This window comes from Pieris brassicae, chromosome 3 (genome assembly GCF_905147105.1).
Source record: "Pieris brassicae chromosome 3, ilPieBrab1.1, whole genome shotgun sequence".
NCBI classification, from domain to species: Eukaryota; Metazoa; Arthropoda; class Insecta; order Lepidoptera; family Pieridae; genus Pieris; species Pieris brassicae.
In genome coordinates, this window is record NC_059667.1 from 6,956,294 (window position 1) to 6,983,942 (window position 27,649).

Below are 27,649 nucleotides of genomic sequence, written 5' to 3' on the forward strand. Positions count from 1 at the left end.
AGACCCCGGAGTATACAGTTCTAACGAGCTTATATTGATAGCTCTTCCGTTCAGTGAGTTGTATTGTAAAATAGGCACTTTATTGCATTTAGATTTGCTCGCAAGGCAACATCTCTTTAACAGTGATGGTCAAGTATTATTTTCTATGTTATGTCAATATCCAGGCATTAATCAATAAATTCTTTGAAAATTTCATGAACATAGTTTAGCTAAGCGATTTTTTTTAATAATCTATAAATAATTTGTGTTTTTTTGTGGCTATTTTATGTGTGAATTCATTGATAGATCTACCATATAAAGGAACTGCTTTATAATTCCAAGCAAAGATTGCTATATGGCTCTGGGGTATTGGTCTCAGGGGCCCACAATATCCCCTATACCTTTGGTTTCAATGGTATCACGTAATGTTATCAATATAATCCATTTGAGAATTACTTCGTATTCCAGAGTTTGGTGAAATACCCAAAGGACACATCTAGGTTATATCATAATGTGCTGTACTTTTCTGCAGTTTTCTGTATTGTCATTTAAATCCACATATGTTATATAAAAAAAGTCATTACAATTTTTTTTTTAATGAATGATGCCTTTTTGAAGTGTATGTAATGTTATCTATCTTACGATAAGAAAATTAACCCAGAAGTCTAGTGTGTGCTTTTGGTTGTTATATAAACGGTTTTCTTAAACCAATTTTTTATTTAAAAAATAATCAATAGTTCGTATTATTATATCTATTAAGAATAATATTTAGAAGGTAAATGCAGCTGAGCAGCTGAATGAGCTGTAACTCATCTTTGAGCAATCAGATGCTTTAGTCACAAGTCTACTAGCATTTGCAAAATTGGGGGCTATTGTTTGTTGATATTTTTTAGGTTGTGAAGCGCGGGCACTGAGCTCGTTGCCAAGGTTACAGGGTGGGTGCGATCAGCTGGGCTTACGTAAGGCTGGGGGGTGCGGGAGGGGTGACTACCCCCAGGCGGAGGTTAGGGCCGATCGATAACTGCTCGCCTCTCCCTGTCGCTCTGCCTTCAGTGTTTTCACTTCAGTTTTAAATGCAACTAAATCCATTTGAAAAAATAACTCTTCATGTCACTTAGTATATCGAGTTTAAAATTTAAATCGCTAATTTCAAATAAAAGTTTTCAAATAATACATATTCCACAATAATACTTTTTACGAGCACTTTGTTACTAAATTTGTTATAACCAAAAGTGGTGAGGTTCGTGATTTGGCATATGTTCTACACTTAATTCCGAGTACGGATAAATTACTGTGCCACCTCATGACCTTTCTGACCTGGCGACTTCATGTTTGAACTATACAATAGTTCGAGGGAGGGCATTCAAGAATGTTGCACGCGAGTTGCAACGTTGGCAGACAATATAGTCGGAGGTTGCGCAATATGGAAAGCGTCTTTGAATAGTTTTCATTTGCTAGCTCTTATAGAGTAATTATTCTTTAGTTTAAATAGCACTTGCCAGTTTTGTGATAGACTTGTCATATCATTAAACTTTGGTGGTTTGTAAGTATTTTTGGTAGAGTCGTATTTCGGAATCTGCATCGAGTTGATGGAATGCATGAAAAATTTGATCTTCAATTATATAATTTCTTATGAAATATTAGAAGAAATATAGAAATACAATTAATAAGAAACTCTGTGACCGTAGCGTTCATGGCTTACCGCAACACGCTGATAGCTGATACATCTTAGGTCATACATAGGTATCGTTATATAAATCTGACTTATCGACTTGGCATCTAGAATTATTTGCATTTAGATTACAAGGGAAATAAATTACTTCTACATAATCAAAAACACCAGATAAATATAGCTTTGTTGTAATAATACGTAATTTATATATATAAAATGCTCGTGTCACAATGTGTGTTCCCATACTCCGCCTAAACGGCATGATCGATTGTTATGAAATTTTTAATGCATATTCAGTAAGTCTGAGAATCGGCTACTATCTATCTTTCAAACGCATAACCACCCCAAATTTTATTATTTTGTTTTTTAGACAAAACCTTTTGTTTTTATTTTTTACAACTTACAAAAATACATACAACCCTTAATTGTCACCCCTCTACGATCAACCCTTATTTTTATTATAGGAGATAGTTATTTTTGTTGAACTAAAAAAATGTTTCCTATAAATAATATAGTATATACATGGCATAACGACGTTTGCCGGGTCAGCTATATATAATACTACAATAGAACGGCTTAATAAAAACGGCTCAATGTTTAATTTACTACACGTAGATTGCAAGAACTTTTAAATTCTATCAAAGCTTAGTATCGTGTTACTACAATATTTGAACTAACATTGCCTAGTTAAAATTGTGATAGATGGTATCAGTAGTGGCGTGGTAAGGATTGCAATTTACGATTTAGGACGGGACTTAGTGCACTTGTAATTTTAAATGGAAAAGCGCTTGCTTGGCTGTCGGCTTCTTTTGTATAACTTTAATATTCACTTAAGACCATATTTAACTAATATTTTTTGAATGAATGATTCAATATTTAATTCTATGGAATCTGACATACGTATTAGGAATCCATAGTATTGTAACTACATATAGATTGATTTGTTTTGTATACAAATTCATTTCTAATCAAATTTAAGAACTGCGTAGTAAATACTAAAATAAAGAAAACATATTGCGTATTTAGCTTCCGATTTAATTGGTTAACTTTTTAATGTTTTCTTAATGGCATAATTTGTAATGATTTAAAGTAAAGTGAAGACTAGTAACTTCCATATCTCAAAAACATAGTTCGCATTAAGTCTCGGTTCTGAATCTTACCCTACGTTTTATCACGTTAATTTATTTTCAAAGTAGCACGACAGTGATAAGAAGTAATACTTTACAGCTCTTTTGCGGCCACTAATAGCTTTTTTACATACATTACTTGTTTTTCATGCATAGAAACCTACTACCAAATATTAATTATATTCGTTACAATAAAATTTTCTAGATAACAGTAGTCTACAAATGTAGAATATTTGCTGTACTATCTTCTAGAATTTAGAGTACGGTACTCTTATAACGCATTTTCATAGTACGCGATTTCAGTCCCTCATATAACACAAGTATTCCCCCATATAACGCGGGGATTGCACATGTTATATTTTTGTACTATGATATTTATAATGATTTGTACGCATATATTTTGTTCATAACATAATTCTTAATATTCGATTTAAATCCCTTTTAACGCGAAAATATAAATGTGAATCATTTGTACAGAACGCGTTATATGGGGTCATAAAAGCCCGCTACTAGAGAATACTCTTACAACGCGTTTCCAATAACGGGAACCCAATCTACCGTGTTATAGAGGGATTACTGTATGTGTGTGACTAAAGTTTGGCGTTTATATTATGAATTTGGTATCCTTTGACAATTATGTGTTACTGATTCCACTGTAAATATTCATTTTGAATAATATTCTCGGCAACCAGCCACGAGACACAAATGCATAATTAATTTTCACGCGTTCCTGCTTTATTCACCCCACGTCTTGAGGAAGTTATTACGTTATCCGATGCCTGTGTTTTTGATTATTATTTCCTTACTAGCGTTTTATAGCTCTTAACAGACCTATAGAACAGGGATTATCTTAGAATAAAGCCAATTTCATACAAGAAATATAAAATTCCGTTTAAAACGATTTTTACATCAGTATTGGATACTACATTTTACAAAAGAATGCAATGGTAATAAAAAAGAGATTAAATGTAATTCTTTTTGAATTTATTATCTATATATATATTTTAAAATCAAGTATGAATTACGAAACGCCTGCAGTACTCGCAATACTCGTTTCAAAGAGATTGCTAATAAATATTGTAAGGCGTGTATTTTCTGTTACCGAAGTAACGATTTTATTTAAAAATAAGTATTTAGTTAAAAATGAATAAACCCCAAAGACTTTTTACACTCATGAATAGGTTGTCATTAAATCTAGGATATACGGTATTGTTATGTCAATGTAGGTGAAGTGTCAAAGAGTTATAAATCAAGAAAAAATCAACAACCTTGTAGGCTTTTATCGGTTTCGTGTTAATTTGTTTTTCCAAACAGGCAAGTAGGTGATCAGCCTTATGTGCCTATGTTTTAAATTGTGTACTGTATTTTGGTTTGAAGAAAAAGATAATTCTTTAAATTTGGAATTTTGTTTCAAGTTGAATTTGCAGTCGTGTCTACGTAGTGTACCTAGGTGGTAAAGGAAAATATTCAGTAAAAAAGTGCTTTTGCACTCTTCAAAAAGCATTGTCATGTAGAATGCATTTTTTGGCGTATAATATTGTTTTAATCAGTAGAATTTTAGCGCATGTTAATATTTTGCTAAGCCTTCTTTCAGGGTCATTTATAATATGTAAACCCGACAGAATTTAATGTAAAATATTTTATATTAGCTGTTTATAGTATTATGCACTTATGTCAAATATATAAAGAGAACACTAGTATATAAATATTTGTTGGTTGTATTCATTGAAATGTTTATTTCCACAGTTGATTTATTTGACAATTTAAATCAGATCACCTGAGTGGTGTGTTAAAAATTATTATGGACGTTACTTAAGTTGGCAAACTTCTAATACGCCATAATCATTTGCACTGTGTCGATTTGTATTTCTTTGATATAACCTATAGATAAATTAAATTTTTATTTACGCTTCTGTGAGCTTTTTATACCGCTTTGCTTGTTTATTTACTGCTTTAATTGGTTTGCAGCGCGAGTTTTAGTGCTGGTGTGATGTTAATCTGTGGCTGCTAAGTGACGATGTCGTCTCCTGCGCGTGCGCCTGCACCTCCCATACCAGCCGGCGCGGGCACACTCCCCCCAGGGCCCGGCCCTTCCCGCCAACGATCCCTCAAGGACAGACTCAAGGATGGAATAACTGGACCCTTTCATTGGCAGTAAGTAATGCTATTCCAGGCGACCAGTTCGAGCTACACGTACGTTTGCATGATTTTGCTTTAAAAATGCAGCTCTTGTAGAATAAATGCACCTCATAGATACTTAAGTTATATTATATCGAAATAAACAATACTAATGTCGAACGAATCTTTACTATTTTAAAGAAGGATTACACTATTTACACACCACATTTTATAACGTATTGGGTCATGAATTAATCCTGTATTATCTGACATTAAGGCAACTAGTATTGATAAACAACGAAATAAGTATATGAATTCTTAATGCGCAGTAGGCGAACAAAGCTCATAAAAGAAATATATGAAAACTGTAAAAGTTCAGCATCTAATTTACTCGTAGCCTACGCAGTAGGAAAGCGTGCAAATGTTTAAGTTAGCAACATTCCTTATCTTTACCCCGCACTGCCTATAAAGGCTGTTTTAAAATTTAATAATAGTGTATTAGCTGTAGTTGAATATCAATATTATAATATGGCGCATTATGTTGTATTACTTGAAACAGGAACTCATTTTATGGAATATAAATTAAGAGTATTTACTAGAAGTAGCGTCTATAAGAAAATAGGTTTTATTAGGCATGTTAGTGATGGCTGTCCTGATCTCGTCATCAGTCACTACCGCTTCTATGGCTCGCCTAGACTTCGCCTCGATTTTTCGATAGCCAAAGATACTCGTCAATAACGTCGACTCCATCTTAAAAAAAAAGGTTTAATGTCACTGACGTAATATATAAAAATTATTATTATTATTCAAACTTAGTTATCAAGTTTGAAGACTGACAATTACAAGAAAATGCTTTTATTATTATCCTTTAAAAGTTCGAAAACAAGCTTCATTGTAATGTCGTTTCTTATTTTCGTAGCAATGACTGAATGATTCAATTATGCGCAAACATAACACGTACGATCTTAGATGAGGAAGCTTCGCTATCATCCTCTTAAACGCGTTACAAAGAACTCTTAAGGCAAGAATATGTATGCTTTTTTATGTACGAGGTGGAAATGCATTAGCGCATCCCCTGCCCTCAAAGGTTGCAGGGGTATGTGGGACTCGACCCACACCAAAATCTCTGCTATTCAGAGACTGGGTGAAACACTAAAACCACCTCGAGTAGTTCCTACAAAGCCGCGTTACAGAGGCTCCGGGTCGCATTCTACAGGGACCTCAACGGCAAGAATATATTATAGTCAGAAAATTGGTCTGGATGACAAATGATCTTTATTAAAAAAAATTAAAAAAAAATTGTCTACCCTATACTACGTTGCGTGACATTCTTAGAATGAAGCCGTTTAGTTATAATTAAATGTAAAAAGAGTGTACTGTTTCATGAACCCCGGCATATACAACGTCTAACTGCAATAAGATGTATTCGAATCCGAAATTTAATCTAAATTTCTCTTTGTATAAATATCTTTATGTTAAAATGGAGGACATAACATCTGAATATTGCAGTTTTCCATTAGCAAATTTACTTTCTAAGAAACTCGTTATCATATCTTTTCTTAGATAAGGTAATGCAGCCTTGACCGATATAAAATGTTTAGGCTCCCAGCATTAACATAGTAGGTATGTCTTTCCTATTGTTTCTTTTGTCCCATCTGTTATACCACAAATGAGATACGGCTCGGTTGTAAAATAAAGTAGGCCTTTTATTACTCTGGACAGTAATCTTCTACACTTTTAAATACATTTTGATGAGTTTCTTAATTATATTTCTGTGTGTATTTTAGGGAAATATTCGTTTATTTATTTGCCACATAATTATTATTATTAATACGATAGAACTACAATATCTACACCGATTATTCTATAATAAAAAATTACAATTAATCAAGAAATTAGATACCCTCCAACATCTTGTAACTAATAATGTAATACTCTTGTTTCATCACAGCTTAAATACTGTTTGACAGAGAGTGACGAAACTTTACATGTAGATATTTTAGTTATAGCACTACAATTGGATTGATTTGTTTTTAATAATATTTATTTGTCGTGTTACAATTCGATGTTCACTAAACGAAAAATGTTAAAGATTATTTCATATTTTTTACAATATAAGGGAAAATTGTTGGTATATAATTTTTGACACGATGACTTGATATTTAAATAAATATACGAGTGTTGTAACTATGTGTTTTGAGACTTTCTTAAACCTAAATAGTGTGGGCAACGGCCCTCGTAGTTGAAAAAATCGGCACCACAGTTTTGACAAACTTACTGAAATAGAAATGACACAGCCCAGTGAATAGCCTTTCTTTCAGCCTATGGAGTTATTGAATATTGTTGATAATCGTGACCAAGTCGAGTACACGAGGCCGTATCATATTGAACATGTAAACACGCTGTCACGCGCGACCTGCGCTCACAAAGCGCTATTCTTTATCATCAACATACCTCGTCCAAGTCGATTTCACGCTTACTATTTGTATCTATTTTCTCTTTCTATATTAACATATCAATGTGTGATGACACTGATTAGATAGACAATATTCGCGTAACTTCGTAGGTTGTGATAAAAAATTAAAAAGGAAGCTGCCTGCATCGTATGGCCTTAATTTTCAGTTCTTTTAACGTCCAAGTTACAAACTACTATCTAAGTGAAACTTATAATTGAGCGCAGTTTACTTAGAATTTTTACACATTTGCATATGTATTTATTTATTTACATATAAGTTCTAAAACAATGTGTAATAAAATTATACAGGAAAATATGACCTCACAAATTTTACAGACATACACATCAATTATATTAGAACGTAAGCAAGCTATCAAGGGAAAAAGTTTAACTAACCACACAACAAACCACAAAAATAATATAATAATAACTAACACTAAATGAAAACTTAAACCTCATTAATAGCATGGTAAACAAAGTTACGGGAATATTATTTCGAAGGAAACCTGAGCTTAACATGTTTTCCAATCAACCTTATTATTAGTAAAATGAAGGTAGAATTCTAAAATAAATAAGCAAGTTACTCATTAACGTCATGGATCGACTGTAAGCCCTCAGCATTACATTCACAAATAACATTGTTTACATTTACAAATACTTTGACATTTCTCTGAAATGTGCGAATTATAATGACATGGAAATTTTCATCTCTTATCTGTTTACAAATTTTCACTGACATAATCTAAATTCTTATTTTCAATTCTTTGTTTTAGGAACACACTTTGTTTCCAATAACAACACTTTGTTTTACAACATTAATTCTAAAGTAGTTGATGTTAATCCGTGGCTTTACGTTTCCGCTTCTTGTTATTTTACAAGAGGCCAGGAGGTCATAGTAATGTTGAATGTATTAAGGGCCTATACGGTCGCACAGCTCCAAAAAAGTACATTGTTTGTTTCCATTTTTTGTCATCGTTTCTTAAAGTATGGCGAATGGAAAAAATATATGGTGGAGTAGTTTATGTATCCATTTTGAAAGATCGATACACGATTTAGATATCTTCGTTGGCTTTTGTATTAACCAATGTGGGACACATGTAGAAACTTTAATATTTATTAAAGTTCCCTACATCACATATAATGCATTTCTACAGTATATGTTACAAGCTATCTATGACAATTATGGAAAACATAATAGGTACAAAAAATAAAAATATTATACTAACAATTTTAATTCTACTAGTATTTTTTGTTTAGGTGCCAGATAGGCAACTATCAATGCTTTGTTTAAACTGATCAGCTCACGACCGAATATATAGTATTTATTGTTAAATTTGCAAAATCTTTTGTAATTATAGGCATCAGTGAGGCCGGATTGCGGATGATTGATGAAAAGTTATCCACGTGTGCATCCGCAAACATACCTGATGCACTACAGTGAAATTTAAATGAGTTAAAATTTAATTTGGACATACAGTACACCGAGTTCTCATTGCAGGATGAGACATTGATAAGGAGGACAGGTGATAAAGAAGTCGAGCCTCCCTTTTCTTGTTTACCGCTTATAACCTTCTCATTGTTTTATTAGTAAAGCGCCGGATAAGATAATTATGTTTTGATCGGTAGCTTTGTACGACTGTTTGCGTTTAAACCGATCAGTAGCCACCACCTGAGACTATATGATGTCTTCTATTTTTTATATATTTACTAGCAGCCCCCGCGAACTTCGTTTCTCCTTAATGTGATTTTAGTAAGTCTTAATACCGTGACACGAAATAATAATTTCACTGTATTATCGTCACTATTTGATTTACACTTCGGTTTAAGTAACACGTGGTTGGCTATGCTAACACCAAAAATTAAAAAAAGTAGAAATAATTTAATTTCACGGTATATTTCGTTTGCTACAAAATAAATTTAATTTATACTTTAGCCTCAGTAACACGTGGTAATCATGATAATGAGTTGTAGCTTATATGACACGTTTGTCGGTTTACCATAGCAGTGCCATCTATTGATTACTTACTCAATCCAGTCGAAAAGTATCGACATCTGTTAGAATCTTTTGGAGTTAACAGATAATTGTGACTGTCAATTAATTATGGACGAATAATTTGCTATAAAATAAAATTGCGAATATAATTATAGATCTAAGCTATCCTATCTCTTAAGTTGGACCAGACTGCTCACGGTGTGCCAATTTAATTTAAAATCGGTTGAGTAGTTTAAGAGTCCATCGCGGACAAACATCGTGACAGGAGATTTATATATAATAAGATATTTATAATTCGTGACAGGGATTTGAAATTATGATATATTTCATGAGAATCCAATTTCATCCCTAAAGGTGGAACAACATGCAAGCTTGTAAAGGAAATTTGATGAGACTATTAATTTGAAAATCATTGCCTAACTTATCGCGATGTATTCTTACGCTATTATGTATTTGTTTGATAAAAATATCTATGAGTTCGTATATTGAAATTTTATTAAAGTTATTGCGCATTTAACTTCTGACTCTCAAAAGAACTATTAAAATTTACCTCGCCAACCATCAACTGATCTTAGAACTGTTAATAAAGTAAGCGGTATACCAGGCATAGATACACAAATACTTGCATCTTAATAGCAGTCATTGTTTCTACTTTATTGGGCTCATAAAAGTTTGATTATCTTATCGGTTTCTGATAGTTTCCAAGATTAGTTCACAGTTTTTCTCTTGTTATTTTTAATACTATTAATAGTAGTAATACTATTATGTTGATCGTTTTCTGTAGTGATTTGAAAAACACCTTAAAATTATAAGCCATTCTATATCGTGCAAGTAAAATCGCAAGCAGTAACAGTATTGCATATCTGTGTATCTGGTTCAAGTACATGGATTTAGGTACTGCGCTGCACACTGACAAGTGCATAATTGAATGATTAGTGCCGGCGCCAGTTTGACACCTCTCGAGATGATGCTGGGCAGACGCATCCGTCCTTCATATTAAACGAGGTATGAGAACATCCGTTGCACTCGATTCTAACAGAATATTTTGCATTTACGTCAAACTTATGTGAGTGATCACTGTCCATTATAGAATAGAGGTATATATTTAGATTTCGACAGGTGTAAAACCACGCAAATTTGCTACAGGAAAGTAGACTAATGGCTCTATATGCAAAATCTCACAGGATAAATTCAACATATGGTATTTTTTTAAAACGCATAATTGTCATGACTCTGTATTTTTTTTCATAGAAAACAGAGATAGCTCCCACCTTACTCTTTTATCGTCTATTGGCCCTTCGTCATCATATAAAATTTTTCTTTTAATACATTTTGAAAGGTTAATGACACTTAGATTTAGATTTTCATATGCCACAATCCAATGCTTTAATAGAAACTAGTAACACGATAGAGAATTATCACTAAATCAATTTAAAGCTCTCGTTAAACGTAAATTAATCAATAAAGCCTTTTATAAATTTGATTTGCTTCATAAGTGTACTTGTTTACCTATGTGAATAAAGTTATTTTGACTTTGACGTATATTGTCATGATTTATGACAAAATTATCCTATCGAACTTTCTTTGGTGCTTCAAGCATTTCTCCGTTTATTTATTCAAAATGTCACTTGTCAAATATTATCACTTAGCGAATTTTGATATCTTCAGTCTCAATTTTGTTATTTGATAAAATATATCTCTAGATAAATATTAGTCGATATCTATGCTTATTGAAATGATGACATTTTTGTGTTCGAAATTTAAAGAACCATAATATTTGACCGGTTTGTGCTTACAATGAGTTTCCTGGATGAATTATGGTACGTAATGTTTTTTTAATGAAAATGAATTAAATGTAAATAATTAAGCTGACTTTATACATACGTAGGATATATATTAATATATTATAAGGTAGATTTTAGCCTGACCTTAGTTCTGATAAGTTTTATAGAAACGAGTTTAAACTGTAACTTTTAAAAATTCCCTCATTTATACGAATGCAATCAATCTTAATATTTTCTACTATAACAAAATTTTCATATAGAATTTTATTTTGCAATCTGATACTTCAAGTTGAGATTTTTATAATATGATACTGTTTTAATACATAGATACGCTGATAGGTATTTTAATTATGAATGCGAAAAGAAGTCTAATCTAGAGTTTGTCTAATTAAATAAAGTCTCTTAAGAAAAATAACCTTTTTACTTTAATAATGTATAAAAAATATTGTGAGTGGAATTGTAGCATCTAAATCCCACCGGTAGCTATACAAATTAAACGATTTTCAAAGTGGCCACTCGAATATCTCGACCTAAATAAGGAATGCTTGACATTTAAAGAAGTAAAATCAAATATGCTGGGAATACTCGAATGCCGAACAAGCAAACTACAAGCAAAACTATTTTAATGCAATGTTTTTTAATGTTTTGAACAGCTCAGATGATCTTGTTTGCTTTGCGAAGTTACAAGTTTGACCATTTGATAAATATTCTGTTACATCCTCACCTGAAGTCTTATTACCTGTGGATACCAACTTTTGCTTGTCAATATATAAAGATAATCTTACGTAATAATTGAATTTAAAAACCTCCTTCGTAACTTAAAAAAATGAGTTATGGATTCGTGGATTATTTTTAATCGTCAAATATTTACTGTTCATTCCATTTGATCCTGCGTGCTTCAGGTAGGCTATTGTCCAACGAATACCGAATCCGCTGATCAATAAACGGTACTTCTCTCACCCAAATGCCATAACCTACTTTCGAAAAGATCTTCGATTTAACTCAAGTGTGAATCGAGCTCTAACAGAAAATAGCTGTGAAAATGTAGTATTCAAATTTAAGTATTACAGACTAGGTTTATACATAACTTTGTCGTTAAGCGATTATTACAAGAATTTGGTTTTGCAGTTCTGGTCTCGGAAAACTTAAATGACGCACTTCAGAACCTCGGCAAGCAAAATAGAAACCCATACGTATTATTATACTGAATACGGAGCGTGCTTAACGCCTTCTAGGTAAAACGGGCCCATAGGCGGCTGCACGAGTAAAATGACTGATAACAGTCTTGAACCCTTGAACAGATGCTTATAATTAGAGTTTTGAATTACATATAAATACCTTATTTGAGGAAATGTTAGTATTCAACATTAAATGTAATTTGCAATGTTGAATTAAAGTTTTATTTAACGGATCTTATACTATTAATATGGCTGCGTAATTTTATGTTAAACTAGCTGACCCCGTGAACCTCTTACCGCCTAACAGTTAATGAATGCCAGTACAGTTTAGCTGAAGTTAATTTATGAATTTATGTTTACGTTACAATGTGCCTTTATTTGTTGTATATTGAAGTAGCTTCGTCAGGACCCGGACTTTTATCTATTCTAAGTTTTCTGACATACTTGAAGACTTTTCCTCCATTAGTGGCTAATCGATCAAGTTTTGAGAGTTTGATATTGCAGCACTTGTTATACATGAAATGCAAGAAGTTGGTTTTAGATATAGTTTACTGTAATACTCTGTGGCGCATTAAAAATATATTTTATGATTTTTGTTTCTTTAGTATTACATCGTAGGTTTTGGATAATTTTTTATGTGTGGTCAAATTCTTGTAAGCTTCTTTCGTACTTCTGTACGTGTTTATGTGTTCCTCAATTATTGCAGGTATGTACAACCTTTGTAGTCTTTATCTATTGCTTTTAAATACTGTGCTCGGTTCTTCCTTTATTGCTTTAGTTTTTTGTTCCTGAGCTCAGTTAACCTTTTAAGGAGTGTTCTAGTAGGTTTTTTGTTGATAGATTTTGGTTCTTTATTTTTAGATTTTTTTGTTGATAATGATGATAATTTGTTGTGAAAAGTTTGAATATCTTCTACTTGTGTTTCCAATTGATGTTTGTCGTTCTCAAGGGGTTTTAAGTACGGCAATAGGTTCTCGTCTATCCTTAATGGCTTGCGTTTTGAAGGATAATCGACCCTTTTTCCCTTGTTCAAGGGTATACGTGGCTCTAACTAAGCAGTCATCAAATCTGTATCTATGTTGTACTTCTACGTTTATCATCCTCGTCGGTTGATTTGACAGAATAAAATCAATTTCGTTCTTTATATTACCTCAATGGGGAAACCTAGGTCTCTTTTTTGGATTATTCGTACTTTTTGAAAAGGAGTTCATAATTGTCAGTTGTGTATAAATGCGTATTTAATAATTTTCTCTACTCTATCATTTCTATTTGCGTAGCCAAATGTTTCCAGATCTAAATAATCACTGTCATCTGTTTATAGTTGTCCGACTTTTGCACTGAAATCACCGATAGTGATATCGTGTTTTAAGAAGATATCTTGCCTCATCATTTCCAAGCAATTTTATATAACACCGTATATTTCGGTATATGAGATAAATTTCTCGTAAACGATGTTTGTTATCACAGGTAGCAGGTAAACATCGATAAGATACAGTTTATATATAACTTTGGTCGCTTTTACACAAAAGTCAATTAAAATCTTTAAAATATTCATTATTATTATATCCCTGAAATATGATCAATATAATTCATACACTTAAGTTGAAATTCGCAAAGGTTAAAATTTTGACCATTAAATTTAATTGCGCTGGTGTATGTTGCAAAATATTACATCGAAAAACACAAAAGTTTATAAAACAGACCATGTCCGTATATCTTCATTTAAATCAAGCCATAATGTGTGAATAACACTTCCGTCTTCGGTCTGGTCTTAATTATAAGAAATAGAATAAAATATAAATATTTAAAGAACATTCTGTAATCACCCACGTGCTGGTTTCAAATCAGTGGGCAGAATTATTGCACGGATAAATTTAAATCGCCTTCGTTATGAGAATCGCTCTTGACCGGTTCTTCATCCGTTGGCTACTGCGCGGCGGACGTGACTTATTACTCAAGCTATATATCTTAAAAATCGATGTTTCTCATGGACATGAGTAAATTGTCCACGATTTCACGTTTATGAAGGTCAGTTACAAAAATAACTCTCTTTTAAGACAGTTTAGGAATGTTTAAATGTATTTTGAATCAAAATTTACATTAATGCGAGTTCGAGTTGGTGATCGTTTGGAATAGTTGGAACCTTGGAAAGTAATACTTGGAATCTTAGTTTTTAGTTCTTTTTCTTAGCAGGAAGTAGATGACGAGTGGTAGGTACTCAGATGACTCATGACTGTAACTTTGATAGCTGTTAATGCCTTTTACTTTGGTCAAATGTTTTAACCGAATTTGGGAATTTCCGAACATCCTTAATTCAAAATGCATGACTGCTAAAGTTTTCATTGGTTTAGGTTGATGTTGGTGAATCACGTGTAACTTCACAGCAACTTACAAGGTTTCAGTCAATTTCCATAAAATCTGCTACTAGTGTGTGTAACTTAGAGACGTGATTAGAAACTATGGACTGACTCACCAACTTTAAAGCTTTTTTTATATAACAGCGTTCAAACCGGCAAGAGAACCTTATGTTAGGTGACACTGCCGTCTATAGACACTCACTTAGCCAGAGGGCTGACAAGTGCTTACTGGCCTTTTAAGAATTTGCTCCTTTCTTGAACAATCCTATGTTATATTCGGAAATATATAGATGGGCAGCTAGTTCCAAAAAGTGTTGGTGCGCGACAAAACTGCCTTAAAAAACACAGTTGTGGAATGGACGAATTAATTCGGGTGGTACGAGGTATTTTGTATTCTGCCTCGACCTCCAATGACGAAACTCAACTGCAGGTATTAATCCGGACGAAGCTGATAAGATTACGTACTTTTTGATTGATATACATTTATTTGATACACATATAACGTCCTTGAGACAAGTAGATCATTGCCTATACCTATATTAATTGGTAAACAAATGCAACGGAGGCATGCTTCGTAACACTAGACAATGTTTAATAAACATCATTGTCTTTTATTAGCGTAGGTACGTTTGCTTACTTGCATATCAATAAACAATTAATGTCTAACGATTATATTAAGGTTTAGCTGTACGTGTCTCTTTTATTATACGCATTAACTAAGGCAAGAACGGGTTAAGCCAGAAAACAAAAAACTTCATGACGAAATACAGGAAATACATAATTTTAATAACCTAATCGGAACAATTATGAAAATAAGAGCAATGTTGGCCTAGTGGCTTTAGTGTGTAACTCTCATACCTGTCGTGGCTGTGCACCAATAGACTTTCTGTCCATTTAACACTCGCTCTTACGTGGTAAATATCGTAAGGTAATAGACATGTCTTAGACCATAAAAAATGTCGATGGCGTGGCACAGAAAGCTGATAAACATATAATCACGTAGATTATGAAAATCATACATAAAGAGAAATATACTTAATATTCTCAAATAGCCTTCATTTATTGCTTAATATATGTATGTATACGTATGTATGTATTATCGTATGCAACAGCTATCGGAACGCGATTTTTGGGAAAAGATTAGATGGTCCTTTACTAATGATTAATTACACATACACATACTTGATGTTAGTACTGTTTAATCGCAAACTTCAATTCACAAAATAACTTAAAGAACTACTAAAATCTATCTATTAATTATTTCGCTCAGGTCTGGAACAAAAATTTTCCTATTCTAGGCCCCGTTCCGTATTGCTCTATTATATGCCAAGACTTAGGCTTCAAAACAGTTTATTGGTACGAATTGAATCATGTGTTTATAACATACTTATTAGCATCCAACTAGTTGTTTTTGTCGTTTGACCGTTTATGTTTTCTAGTCACGATTAATCTAGATGTAATAAATATGTTAAACAAGTAGTAGTAAAGTAGACCCTTTTGCATTAGACATTGAATTTAAAATTGGATCCAGGAGTTGTCTTGCGTTTTTTTTTTTTTTAATCGTAAATTTTAATTGAATTGATACGTTGACGTACAAAGAAATTGTTGTAATTACGACTTAGTTGTTCATTTTGACCTCGTTCGCTCAAGCTTAGTTATAAGAATACCGTTGCAGATGGTTTCCTGCACTGGTTGGCCTCTCATTCATCGGACACAATACAACAAATAATCATTTAAAGGTGACCTTCATTGCGCAGTATCTTTGGTATTTAAGTCAAATGATTGAACTGGTTGACATAAAAGTCACGCCGTAATAGGACGTAGGGTGGACGGATTCTGCCAAATCCCTGTCGGCTCCATTCACAAATCTCTCAAAACGTACCAACGACATAGAAATCTAGAGTGAGTCTAGACGTTTGTCAAATTCCTTACGTTTTTGAAATTCAGGAGTCATTCGTTTCTTATATCACTCCTATGAATGATAAAGACGTATGACAAGATTCCATTTCCAAACGCACCGCTTTTATTTAGTCTGTGTTCACGTACTTTAAAAGAGATTAAAAATAAAAAAGTTCTTAATGGCCAGAAGAGAAATTCTGTTGTAGTTTCGGTGTCACAAATGGTTTTATGTTATAAAGTTTGAATGTTTATGAAAGCAAAAAGCAGAAAGTAATAATTTATTAGTTTTTTGTGTTGTAATTTACTTACTTTAATTGTTATTGCCCTTGAGTTTTTAAACGATGACTCGTACGTAGATTAATTAATTAATATAGAAATTAGATGAGGGATTTTATCACTGGCAATAATATAAGTAGGTAGGTTAGGTGGGCTTGCCATTGATTTAAGGTTTGAGTTGCATTATAATTTTATTATAATAAGACTACGTACACGTTGTGTAATAAGTATGACTCCTACAAGTCCAAGACAAAAGCTATATATAATAATAAAAAACACATACAAATTAATCATGTCTATTTTTTTTATATGAAAAATATTCGGGGCGGTATAAAAGTTTAAACAAAGATTGTAAACAATGTGACAAGATAAATATTGGGGTACCGAGTCGCTGGAGTATTTCGAGCGGTTATCAGGTGATGAAGATATGACATCCAGGCCAGCGGCCCCACCATCGGCCTTTGGATCAACTCAGTAGCATTCAAAGCGCCGCGAGGTTCGCACGCTAGCGTATGCGCAAGTGAAAGTCAGCGCAGATTCCGCGATTTCGTGTTCCGACATCTTCGGCTAGTTAATTTAAGTTGCGCCAGTGCAAGGCGAAAGGAGGTCGCAGATCGTACGTGGCCCGAAAGGCTACTTGTAAGACTGTGTTTTGTGCATTTGGATAATTTTCACGCGTTTCTGTGGTATTTTTTATAGATATTAATTACAATTTTATTCAACATTTAAATTATGCATTGACAATTGACAACATCGTAGTAATAGAAGATTTTTGGCACATATACTTTAGAATTAATACTGACTGTGTTCTCTAAATATTCGAGTACATTAAATAGCATTAACTACAGCAATAGGAAAATTAACAAATATTTTAAATCAGCTAAAAAGTTATATGCACTTTCAGTTGTGATTTTGGTAATATGAGTAACATAGTTGTGCTCATTAATTCTGACTTTGTGTCTCATGTCACGTATACGCACCAATATCTATGAGTAATCGGTTGCTCTTATTGAAGTTATCAGCTATTTATATTGTTTAGCCAATGAAAAATAATATTTAAATCATTTAAGATTACAAATGTTGTATTTTAACTTGCATTTTCGCTACGAACGTATTTTTATTCTACGACGTAGGCGCTAAGCTATACTTATTTATTACACATTTCTTTGACAAATAATATCAATTCAATTCTTTGTAATATAAAAAAATACCTTGAAACAAAAAATGAAAATTTTTCTACGCTTGAGTTATTTCGTTTAATTTTCAAAATTGTCATTAACCCATGAACATATATTTAATAGGTTTAAATGATCACTTGCTATTCTGCTGTAAACCAGTCTTAGTAAGTAAAAAATAACTAAATTCTCATTCTACGATAGGAGTCTGTCATGACGCGAGGTAAATCAGTGAGTCAATCAAATGATTATCATTATTACTTATCAAATTTCTTATCATTCGCTATCGATTTAATTATAAATCGTTGCAGATTCAATTTATTGATATAGAGCACTAATAAAAATCATTAAATTTTGGTAGATCTAAAAGAACGGTAGTCTAAAATTATTAATCGTTTAGTTACTCAAAACGATATCACTTTTGAATTTCAATATAAATCCAGACCAGACCCCTGAATGCCTGATACGTGCCGTCGACTTTTTTTGATTTCATGCCGGATTGCTTACGATGTTTTTTTCATCGTATAAGCCAGTGTTAAATGTGTAGACAGAAAGCTCATAGGTGCAAAGCCGGGATCAGTCGCAAGCTACTAGGACAACAATTCTCTTAGATAATTTCGTAATTCGAAAAAAAATTGTTTGTTTCAGCCATCTAACGGCTAAAAGCCTAGCTAAATTCGATATGTATCTTCGCCATACAGTATATTTTCTAATATTAAACGGTATTCAAGATAACATTGGTGATAAATTGTGCATTTGCTATAAATAAATATTTCCTATAGAAGTTTGTCGCATAAAAAAGTTCACAGTACAACATAATATGACCTAGTCGCCCAACTAAGGTGGCAAGTATGTGTAATGTAGTTCTCAATGTCAGCGTGGCGAATGGTGGTCTGTTGCAAGTCCCAGGTGCACTTTGATATAAGATACACCGTATTTTTCTAACAAAACGATATTTGATACACAATGTCTTTCGCAATTTTCACTTGAATCGTTTTTCTTTTGTTTACGATGCCATTTTGTTTTTGCTTATGTTCTTGTATATTATATATATTATTTCATCTATTAGTTATTGTTTTAAGACATCAGAAATATAATTTACTAAAACGTTATATAATTAATTTTTTATCTATATTTTCATAGAGTATTTCTATGAGCCGTAATAATACATAGCGTACTTAATTAAAAAAGGTAAACTAAATTACATATATATATTCTTCTAACTATATAAATAACTTAATAGTTACAGACAGTAACAGTTGAAGAAAAACTAGCTTGGTCATATAAAACACAAGGTAACATAGTTGCAATGAAGTTTTTAATTACCATAGAGAACAGTGAATAGTCTAGAAAATGTATCAGTGCGTTTAAAAAACTGAGCAATATAAATTTCTTATATAAATACAATAATTAATCTTTTGTTAACAAGCACAATAACCCTGATATGGACTTGTATTTATATCCTTTGCAAATCATTGAATAATGGGTCAATTAGTTGATTATACAGCCTTCATTGTATGATCTATTTATGTGACAAGATAATGTTTATCTACTACTTAATATTTTAGTTTTGCTGGAGCCTTCCATGTATAAAGTCCACTAAAAGTGTTTCATTTAAAAATTTCCGTCAACACATGAACGTCACTTAAAAATCAATCGTGCTCCGAGTTTTCACATAAGAAATTCACGCAGAATTCTGATCATATGTGGGTAGGATACTAAATTTACTCTCTTCGCAAATAAATGATTTATAAAAATGTACGCGCAACGTCTTTATGAAGACGTTGTTTATGGAGTGATTCAATTATAATATTGTGTTTTCAGTCTAATTAAAATGAGATATAGTCATGTTATTGTTAGAAACATTTCATTTGTACAGATTTATGCAGCTGCACGTTGAATGGGAAGTCTTTCGTTGTATTTTCTTTTATGAAGTATATATTTTAGGTTTATTTTGTTGTGTGGAATGGGAACGACTCATGAAGAGCGTCATTTCGGAGTTTTATTTGTGGCATATGCAAATTTGGGAAAATTTCCAAGTTTGCCACATATTTGTATACTTATAATTAATACACTCGAGATGTTAATGCAGTCTTTAAAGAGTTTATTTTGGAAATTAAAACGAGAACGCGGCTCTGCATTGGTCGAAGCTTTTGAAACTGTATTATTATATTTATCATGTAGTGTAGATTCAATACGTTATTTTGGAATCTAAAACTAGGACATTAAATAATTTTGCATTAATTATTATTTAGACTAATGAATGCTATCTTTATATCTTATGATAACATTATTATAAAAAATATATTCTGTAACACATAACGTAGATAATACAACACTTAAACGGTAATTCAAATACAAAGTCAAAATAGTAGTACTCGATAGTATAGATAATAAAGAAAATAGAGTATTATTTGTCATGATATAAGTGTTTTTGTCTATACGAGTATGTTCTGTGGTGAAATTCTTTCGGAGATTTGTTGGCTTATGTCTGAAGTCGCCTAAATATTTTTGTAACGTCTTAAAAGTTAAACATGTCTCGGAGATAAGATAGATATTATCATTTATAATACTTCGTACAATGTTTACTTGACATGTGCGTATAATATTAATATGTATTATATAAATATGTCTGAAATCGCTTTTTTACATTATATTAGTTTCTAATGAAGAAACAGAGAAAGGTAAATTGGTTTTTCATTTAATTGGTGTCGATAAATGGAATATTAAAAAAAAATGTGTACTTTGTTTAGATTGTGTTTTCTTTATCGCGCTTGTACGCACGAGTTGTATTGCTCTTTAGAATTGTACGCATTGCGTTTAAAAAACTTATTTTATGGCCCTTAAAACATTTCTATAACGATTATAATGCATTATAGAACTTATAGTCTTCTACAGCAGTCGTGGTCAGCGACATATAGCTTATATGCATTAAGTCTCATTTAAACATTACGAACTATAAAGTAATGAATAATTCCCATAAATGAGAGGATTGTAGTGATCGGTATGTTTTTGTCTTATTAGACTAAGCCCGCACGGGTTGCTTTCGTCTCTTTTAAAGTTTTTGTCATTGTCACCTCTTGTTTCTAAAGTGGAGTGAGCTCACGGTGAGTGACAATATTTTTTTAAATAGAAGCCTTATACACCGATATGGATTCCGAATAGACGTTATCTGTATGCTGCGTATCTTCTCATAAAAATTAAAAGTCAAATTTAATTCTGTGATTTGATTTTTATTTGATGATTTACGTTTTAAGAGCAGTGTTGGCCCAGTGGCTTTAGCCTGCGACTCTCATCCCTGAGGTTGTAGTTTCGAGCCCCGGCTGTGCACCAACGGACTATCTGTCTATATGCGTATTTAAGCGTACGAATAGAGAAGGAATACATCGTGAGGATACCGGCTTGTCTTAGTTCCAAAAACTCGACGTGTGTCAGGCACAGCAGGCTTCCACCTTCTTGCCTATTAGATTGCCAAATGATCATTAAACAGATACAGAAATCTGAGGGCCAAACCTAAAAAAATTGTAGCGCAACGATTTTCTTTTATTAGTGCTATAATATATTAACATATGTTGGAAATGTATTGCTACTGAAATGAGATATTTATCTACCAACACTATCTTAGATTTCATTGGTATGATTAAACTGTATCTACTACATTTTTATGTATTTAAATTATATAGTCTCGCAAGAATGTTTAGTCTTTGGTTCCATAGGGTACGGCGTAAGGAAACGCAAAGGCCTTGAAAATGGTAAACGTTGTAAAAAGCAACACGGTAATGTCTAAATGCGTAGTTGCAACGTCGGGACGTGCGATAACTATGAACTAACAAGGCACTAACCATTGTGCGTGCTTTATCTTTATACAAACCATTACTTGCCTATTAACATAATCTGTGTATTGGCAAAATATGATTTATTGCTTACATTTGTAGGAAATATTCGCGACTATTCGTCCCACCGTGTCGAATTTTGAACGCAGGTGTTAGGTACCCAACTGATTTTAAAATATTTTATCATCTACATTTAACCATTTGTTATTATCTGGATTATTTAGTAGAAAATATGACTATTAGAAATATGCATGGCTCATGGCAATGGGTTTTACATTTTGTTTTGAAGTACCAATTAATAACGTTACATGAACTTAGGATTTCCTTAATGAATTTTATAATAATAAATTGTAATTATTTTTGTGAATTTCATATTTTTATTAACATATGGTATGTAAAATAGGCTGATAAAAATGAATTTCGCTGATTATCATGACACCGAGTTGACATATGTGATAATTCATGAGGATGGGGCACAATTCGTTTGAAGTTACTGGCATAAAGATTGTGAATAATTTTTCACATACAATTTAGTTTATTCTCTGGTGAAAATGAAGGCGTCAAGAGGTGTTAGGTATTTTTTGACAAATTGGAATCAATTAAGATTTTTCACAAGGCCGACGAATTTAACATTGAAACTGCTAATGTTTCATAGAAAAACGTTGATTCAAAGTTACTATCTATACAAATTCATTATAACGATTTCTTGTTCAGACAGTTTACGTAAAATGATTTACAGTGTCGATCCATGCGGATATAGTAGCGATGTAAACACATTAGAAATCAAAACAAGAGATTCTTTTAAATTGTACAGACGTCTGATTGATGAAAATGTTGATTACACTATCATTTATACAATTTTGTTTTTCATTGATCTGTAAACTCTTTTGAATGTACTTATAGATTTAAACAAATATTTGTTTTATACTCTAAAGCTTTTATGACTGAAACATACCAACGTTACACAGGCAACATATATTTGTATATGTCATTATGACATTAATTAAAGCACGTGATTATGACTGATCTTTTTCTATTTCATGTAATTAAAAATAATATTTATATTAATGAATGCGCTTTACGCAACGAGTGACAATTAATGAAACTGAATTGAAGCACGGCCTTGGCTGAATAAGTCGTAACTGATTGTTTTTCTAGCTATTTCAGTCGAGCACATGTCATAGTTGTTTATATTAATATCCTCGCGTCATTAGAGTTCTGTTTGGACGTCAACCTCAGCGAGCAGCGTTTGTAGCGTTTTGTTTACTTCGTGTCTTGCTTTGACCATAACTATTACTATAAAAATGTAGTTCTTATATGTACGAATCAGACAGACGTTGACCTGTACACACGTCTTACATACAAATTATCTAATAATGAAAGTTATTCTCGACACAAAATTTTTCAAAATCTATCCAGCCGTTTGGGAGTTTAAATACGAATACATGCACAGTAGCACACATAAACAGCTGGTAACCTGGTATATAACCTAGATACCGACTGATTTGATTCTAAACTATCCTGGGCGCCACCTAAACGTATACAAAAAAAATCATTCATATCGGTCCAGCCGATTAAGAGGAATTCAGTGACAGTACAGTAGAATTATATATAAAGAAGATAATATAAAAATCCCTTTTTTTTCCAATGTTCACAAATGTTGAATATACAGTTTAGATTTGTGATATACATTTTTTTCTTGTTATTCTTATATCCTAATTCAATACCATGGACATATGAAATGTTTAAAAGATTACGAACCGTTTAGTAAGAGACAGTTAATCATTTAACATTATATACGAGTCGACTTTCCCCTGTGCGAGTTGCGATGACGACTATGTAGTTACGAAAGCTGCACCTGTCTATACCTATATGGTATGGTATCTATTCTTGTTCTATGACTTATAAGATACTGAATATAGCTGTACCGATGCAAAATTAATGGTTTCTATTTTGTACTTGTCTTTTATGTATTGAACGTCAATTTTCAATGCGTGAAACAAGTGAAATTTATATATTGTAGTGTTGATTGAAATATATATTTCGTGTAGGATATGCATAATTCAAAGACACTTATCGTGTTTCAACCTGTTCCTACTTCAATATTGTCAATTGTCCCAGGTTACGAGGTCTCAATTAAGGCTAATGTCAAGGTAGTTTCGAATACGCTTGTTACAATTGTATAAATACCACAGAAATGCTTGTAATTTAAGTGAAAAAATTGAGCTATATTATTTTGCAGACGACTTTCGTATACGCGAAAATGTGTTTCATAAACGGATAGAGCTTGTGCTCCAGTTTCAGTGGTAAAGTGACGTAAGTGACAAAAGTTTTCAAAATGAGTACTAGTGAGCCAACACTAACGGAATCCCCGGTTCCCTTGGCCCTAGCTCGGCTGCAGGGCCGCTCGAATCGCTTGCCCCGCGGCCTGCGCACACACCGGCCCAGTTTGCCTCTCGCCAGCTTACAAGAAGCAGCCGATGAAGGTCCTAGACGCTTCAGTGATGAAACCTTCAGTCGTGATATAGACGATGATGAGGCTTTCGTCGAAACGGACGTCATAAAACCCTCAGCCTCAAGTAGACGCAGAGCTTCGGATGCAACGTTTGCTGAGCGTTATAGAAAACTGAATGAGTTCGATGGACCTCCAACAGAAATGCCTCGCCGTGCCTCCCTGGCCGTGCCCGTTGCTGACGGCTACGGACCCAGTGAGAAAGGACGGAGACGATCCTGGGCAGCGAAATTGCAACTCGAACGTAAAAAGCGACGAAAGTCGGGTGGCAATGATACAGATGAGGAAGGGGAGACGATATACATACGCCAAAAACGTCCGTCTTGGTGGAATGTTTTTGTGCCAGATAATATGCTTAAACACAGGTACAGTTTTTTTTAGATTCAATGTCAAATTTGATTGTTATTATCTGTCTAAATGTCTGTTTAATATGAATAATTTTAACGATATACTTTGTCTGCTTTACCTTGTTTTGACAGATTTTATAACGGCTGTCTTTACAGTTTGCTCCTACGAGCAACTATTTGTTTTAGTAAATATGGGGCATTAGAATGGAAGTATGTATGCATATGTAAACTTGATTTCCTTGACCTAGTCTCTGCTTAATGGCAAGTATTAAAATTTCTATCTTAAAAGGCCGGCAACGCACTCGCGAGCCCTCTGGCATTGAGTGTCCATTTTATCACTTAACATCAGGTGAGCTTCCCGCCCGTTTGCCCCCTGTTAAAAAAATAGTCGAATAATATTTAAATGATACAAAGACAATAGAGTATTTTGAAAGCGAAACGAAATATCTTTTAGAACACTATTGTTGTAAGTAATGCGTAATTGTGTTCTTACTCATTTCGAAAATGGAAGGAACTGACGTAACCGATAACAACTGTTCTTATTTCATGATTTATTAAATATTAGTGCAAAAATAATGTTTACGTAGACGAAATTTAAAACAGCGAATCTGCTTAGAAATTAACTTTTCAAAAATAGCAAATATTAATAGATTTTACGTTATGCTAACTACAAATACTAAAACTTATAAAAATCTCAAATAAATCAAAACGATACACGTACTAACTTGAGATATACAATTATATCATTATCAACGTATAATTAAACTTCAGCCAAATAATAGGTCAAGCTATATATCCCACTGGTTCTAATGGTATGAGAGTCTGATGACATTGAGACATTCGCTTCCTTGCTACATGGAATGTGGGCGGGCACCAATGATCGTATAGATCTCAATTGAACGGAAATTAAACACATTATCGGGTATATTGACAGCTATTTATGGTAACATTTGAATTAATAAGTAGATATTATCTGTGATTATATTACAGTTAATTGAAGTTATTTTTAATCTGTGTAAAAATACATAGACAATTATCTGTAAAATTCACTTTTTAAAGATTTGACGCTATTAAAAATGATTATATAAAATTATATTGTCAATATATACACTAGTTTTATGTACTAATATGTTTAGCATTTTTGTCATAATATATCATAAAACGTATTTTGTTGTACCGTTCACGATTTCTTTTCACTGTATCGATTGAAACGTGTTTAGCTTTTTAACGAATGATTCGTTCCACACTTATAGGAGTAATAATTTTGGTATAACGCTTATTTCTTTCGTACTTCAAAACCCGTAGATAAGAAGTATATATTCTCTCAAATAAAAGGCGCGCGTGATATTTTGTTATAATCTTCAACAAACCGTTGATGGAGAATAGAGTATGATATTATTTTGACAGCAGTGCAGAGCAGAGCAGTGTTGGCCTAGTGGCTTCAGCATGCGACTCATACCTGAGGTCGTAGGTTCGATCCCCAGCTGTGCACCAATGGATTTTATTTCTATGTGCGCATATAATTAGCTCGAACTGTGTAGGAAAACATCGTGAGGAAACCGGCTTTTCTTAGACCCAAAAAGTCGACAGCGTGCGTCAGGCACAGAAGGCTGATCTGAGGCTGAGGCAGAAGGGAGATACATATTATGAGGCCCAGAACTAAAAAAGATGTAGCGCCATTGATATATATATATATATATATATATTATTTTAACAGATATCTTTACTCGTATTTACCCGTTATTATTGCATAAATTCTATTTTGAACTCTCAAGTATTAGAAACGATATTTTGATTTTATTACATTTAAATCCGGATTACGTAGCATGATGAAGGTCGTAGGGGGTATAATAATCTTATATTTGCTCGCAATTTGCATAAAGCGACGCCTACATATTAAACTCATTTCCGCAAATAACTAGAGTTCGATTTGTAAATACATAATATATTAACATACTTTACATTATGAGATACCAAAAATTTATCCATGTTTTTGTGTAACATTAATTATTTTTATTACAGTTTTAGGTTAACGTGAAAAGTTAATTACTATTTATTTTTTGTATTGGCATGTAGTTAGTTTATGCAAAGTCTTCAATAAAATAAGCAAATATCAGTGGTTTCAGCGCGCGACTAATCCCTAATGTTGTAGGTTCGCTCCCCGTCTGTGTGCGATGCCCTTATTATGATTGGCATTCTATAGTCGTACGGTGCAGACAAACATCGTGAGAGAACTGGCATACCTTAAACCTAAAGTCGACGGCGTGGCTATCAGCTACTTGTGGATAATATTAATCAGATTCGAAGATCTCGAAGGTGGTAGCACTACTGTTCAATTTAAAGGCTTCAATAACACTCTACATACCATCATTATTACCAATGGATATACAGTCTCTTCTTGCCTTAGCCTCCGCAATTATTGCCCTCCAGCGCAGCCTCGGTCTCCCGGTCTTTCTTTAGTTACCAGGTGAGATCAATAATAACATTGTGGTTCTCCCGTCTGCCATTCGGTGCACTAAGCATTTTATGAATTGGACGATGCTGTTTGACGACGTCATCAAGGATGTTATAATGTTCTTCAGTGAACCGAATAAGCAAACCATCTTCGCAAACAGGGCCAAAAATTCTTCGAAGAATCGTTCACTTGCAAATAAGGAGAGAGAACTCTACATACCAACCAGTTACAAAATTGTATACGCGCTGCAATTATTCGATTGTATCTGTAGATCCAATAGCTGCGTCACGGAGTGGTTTCATCATAATATGGCCTCACTTGTTTCCGCAATCGTACGTTCACCTTTGTCTCTGTGTACTGGTGCCATATTGTTTAATGACCGTTCTTTTTAATCCGCATTTGATTAACTCTATATCTGAGAGTCAAAAATCTAAATCTGATCTAGAAATCTCCTGCACAATAATTTAGAATTCTTAGTTAAGTTAATAA

At 33.0% G+C, this 27,649-nt stretch overlaps 1 protein-coding gene across 14 annotated transcripts in view; it reads left to right on the forward strand.

Annotated features, from left to right (window-relative positions):
- Window positions 1-27,649, forward strand: part of LOC123706846 (TLD domain-containing protein 2) — an 81,254-nt gene that overhangs the window by 2,407 nt on the left and 51,198 nt on the right. For 8 of the 14 annotated variants that reach the window (XM_045656351.1, XM_045656357.1, XM_045656356.1 and 5 more), the window contains exons 1-2: window positions 17,326-17,477; window positions 24,089-24,723. In XM_045656351.1, coding sequence (XP_045512307.1) covers window positions 24,185-24,723 — 539 coding nt within the window. In that variant the 5' untranslated portion in view covers window positions 17,326-17,477; window positions 24,089-24,184. Of the gene's footprint in view, window positions 1-4,746; window positions 4,933-17,325; window positions 17,525-24,088; window positions 24,724-27,649 lie in introns of those variants that run through there. The other 6 variants (XM_045656362.1, XM_045656361.1, XM_045656364.1 and 3 more) reach the window with 3 other exon arrangements.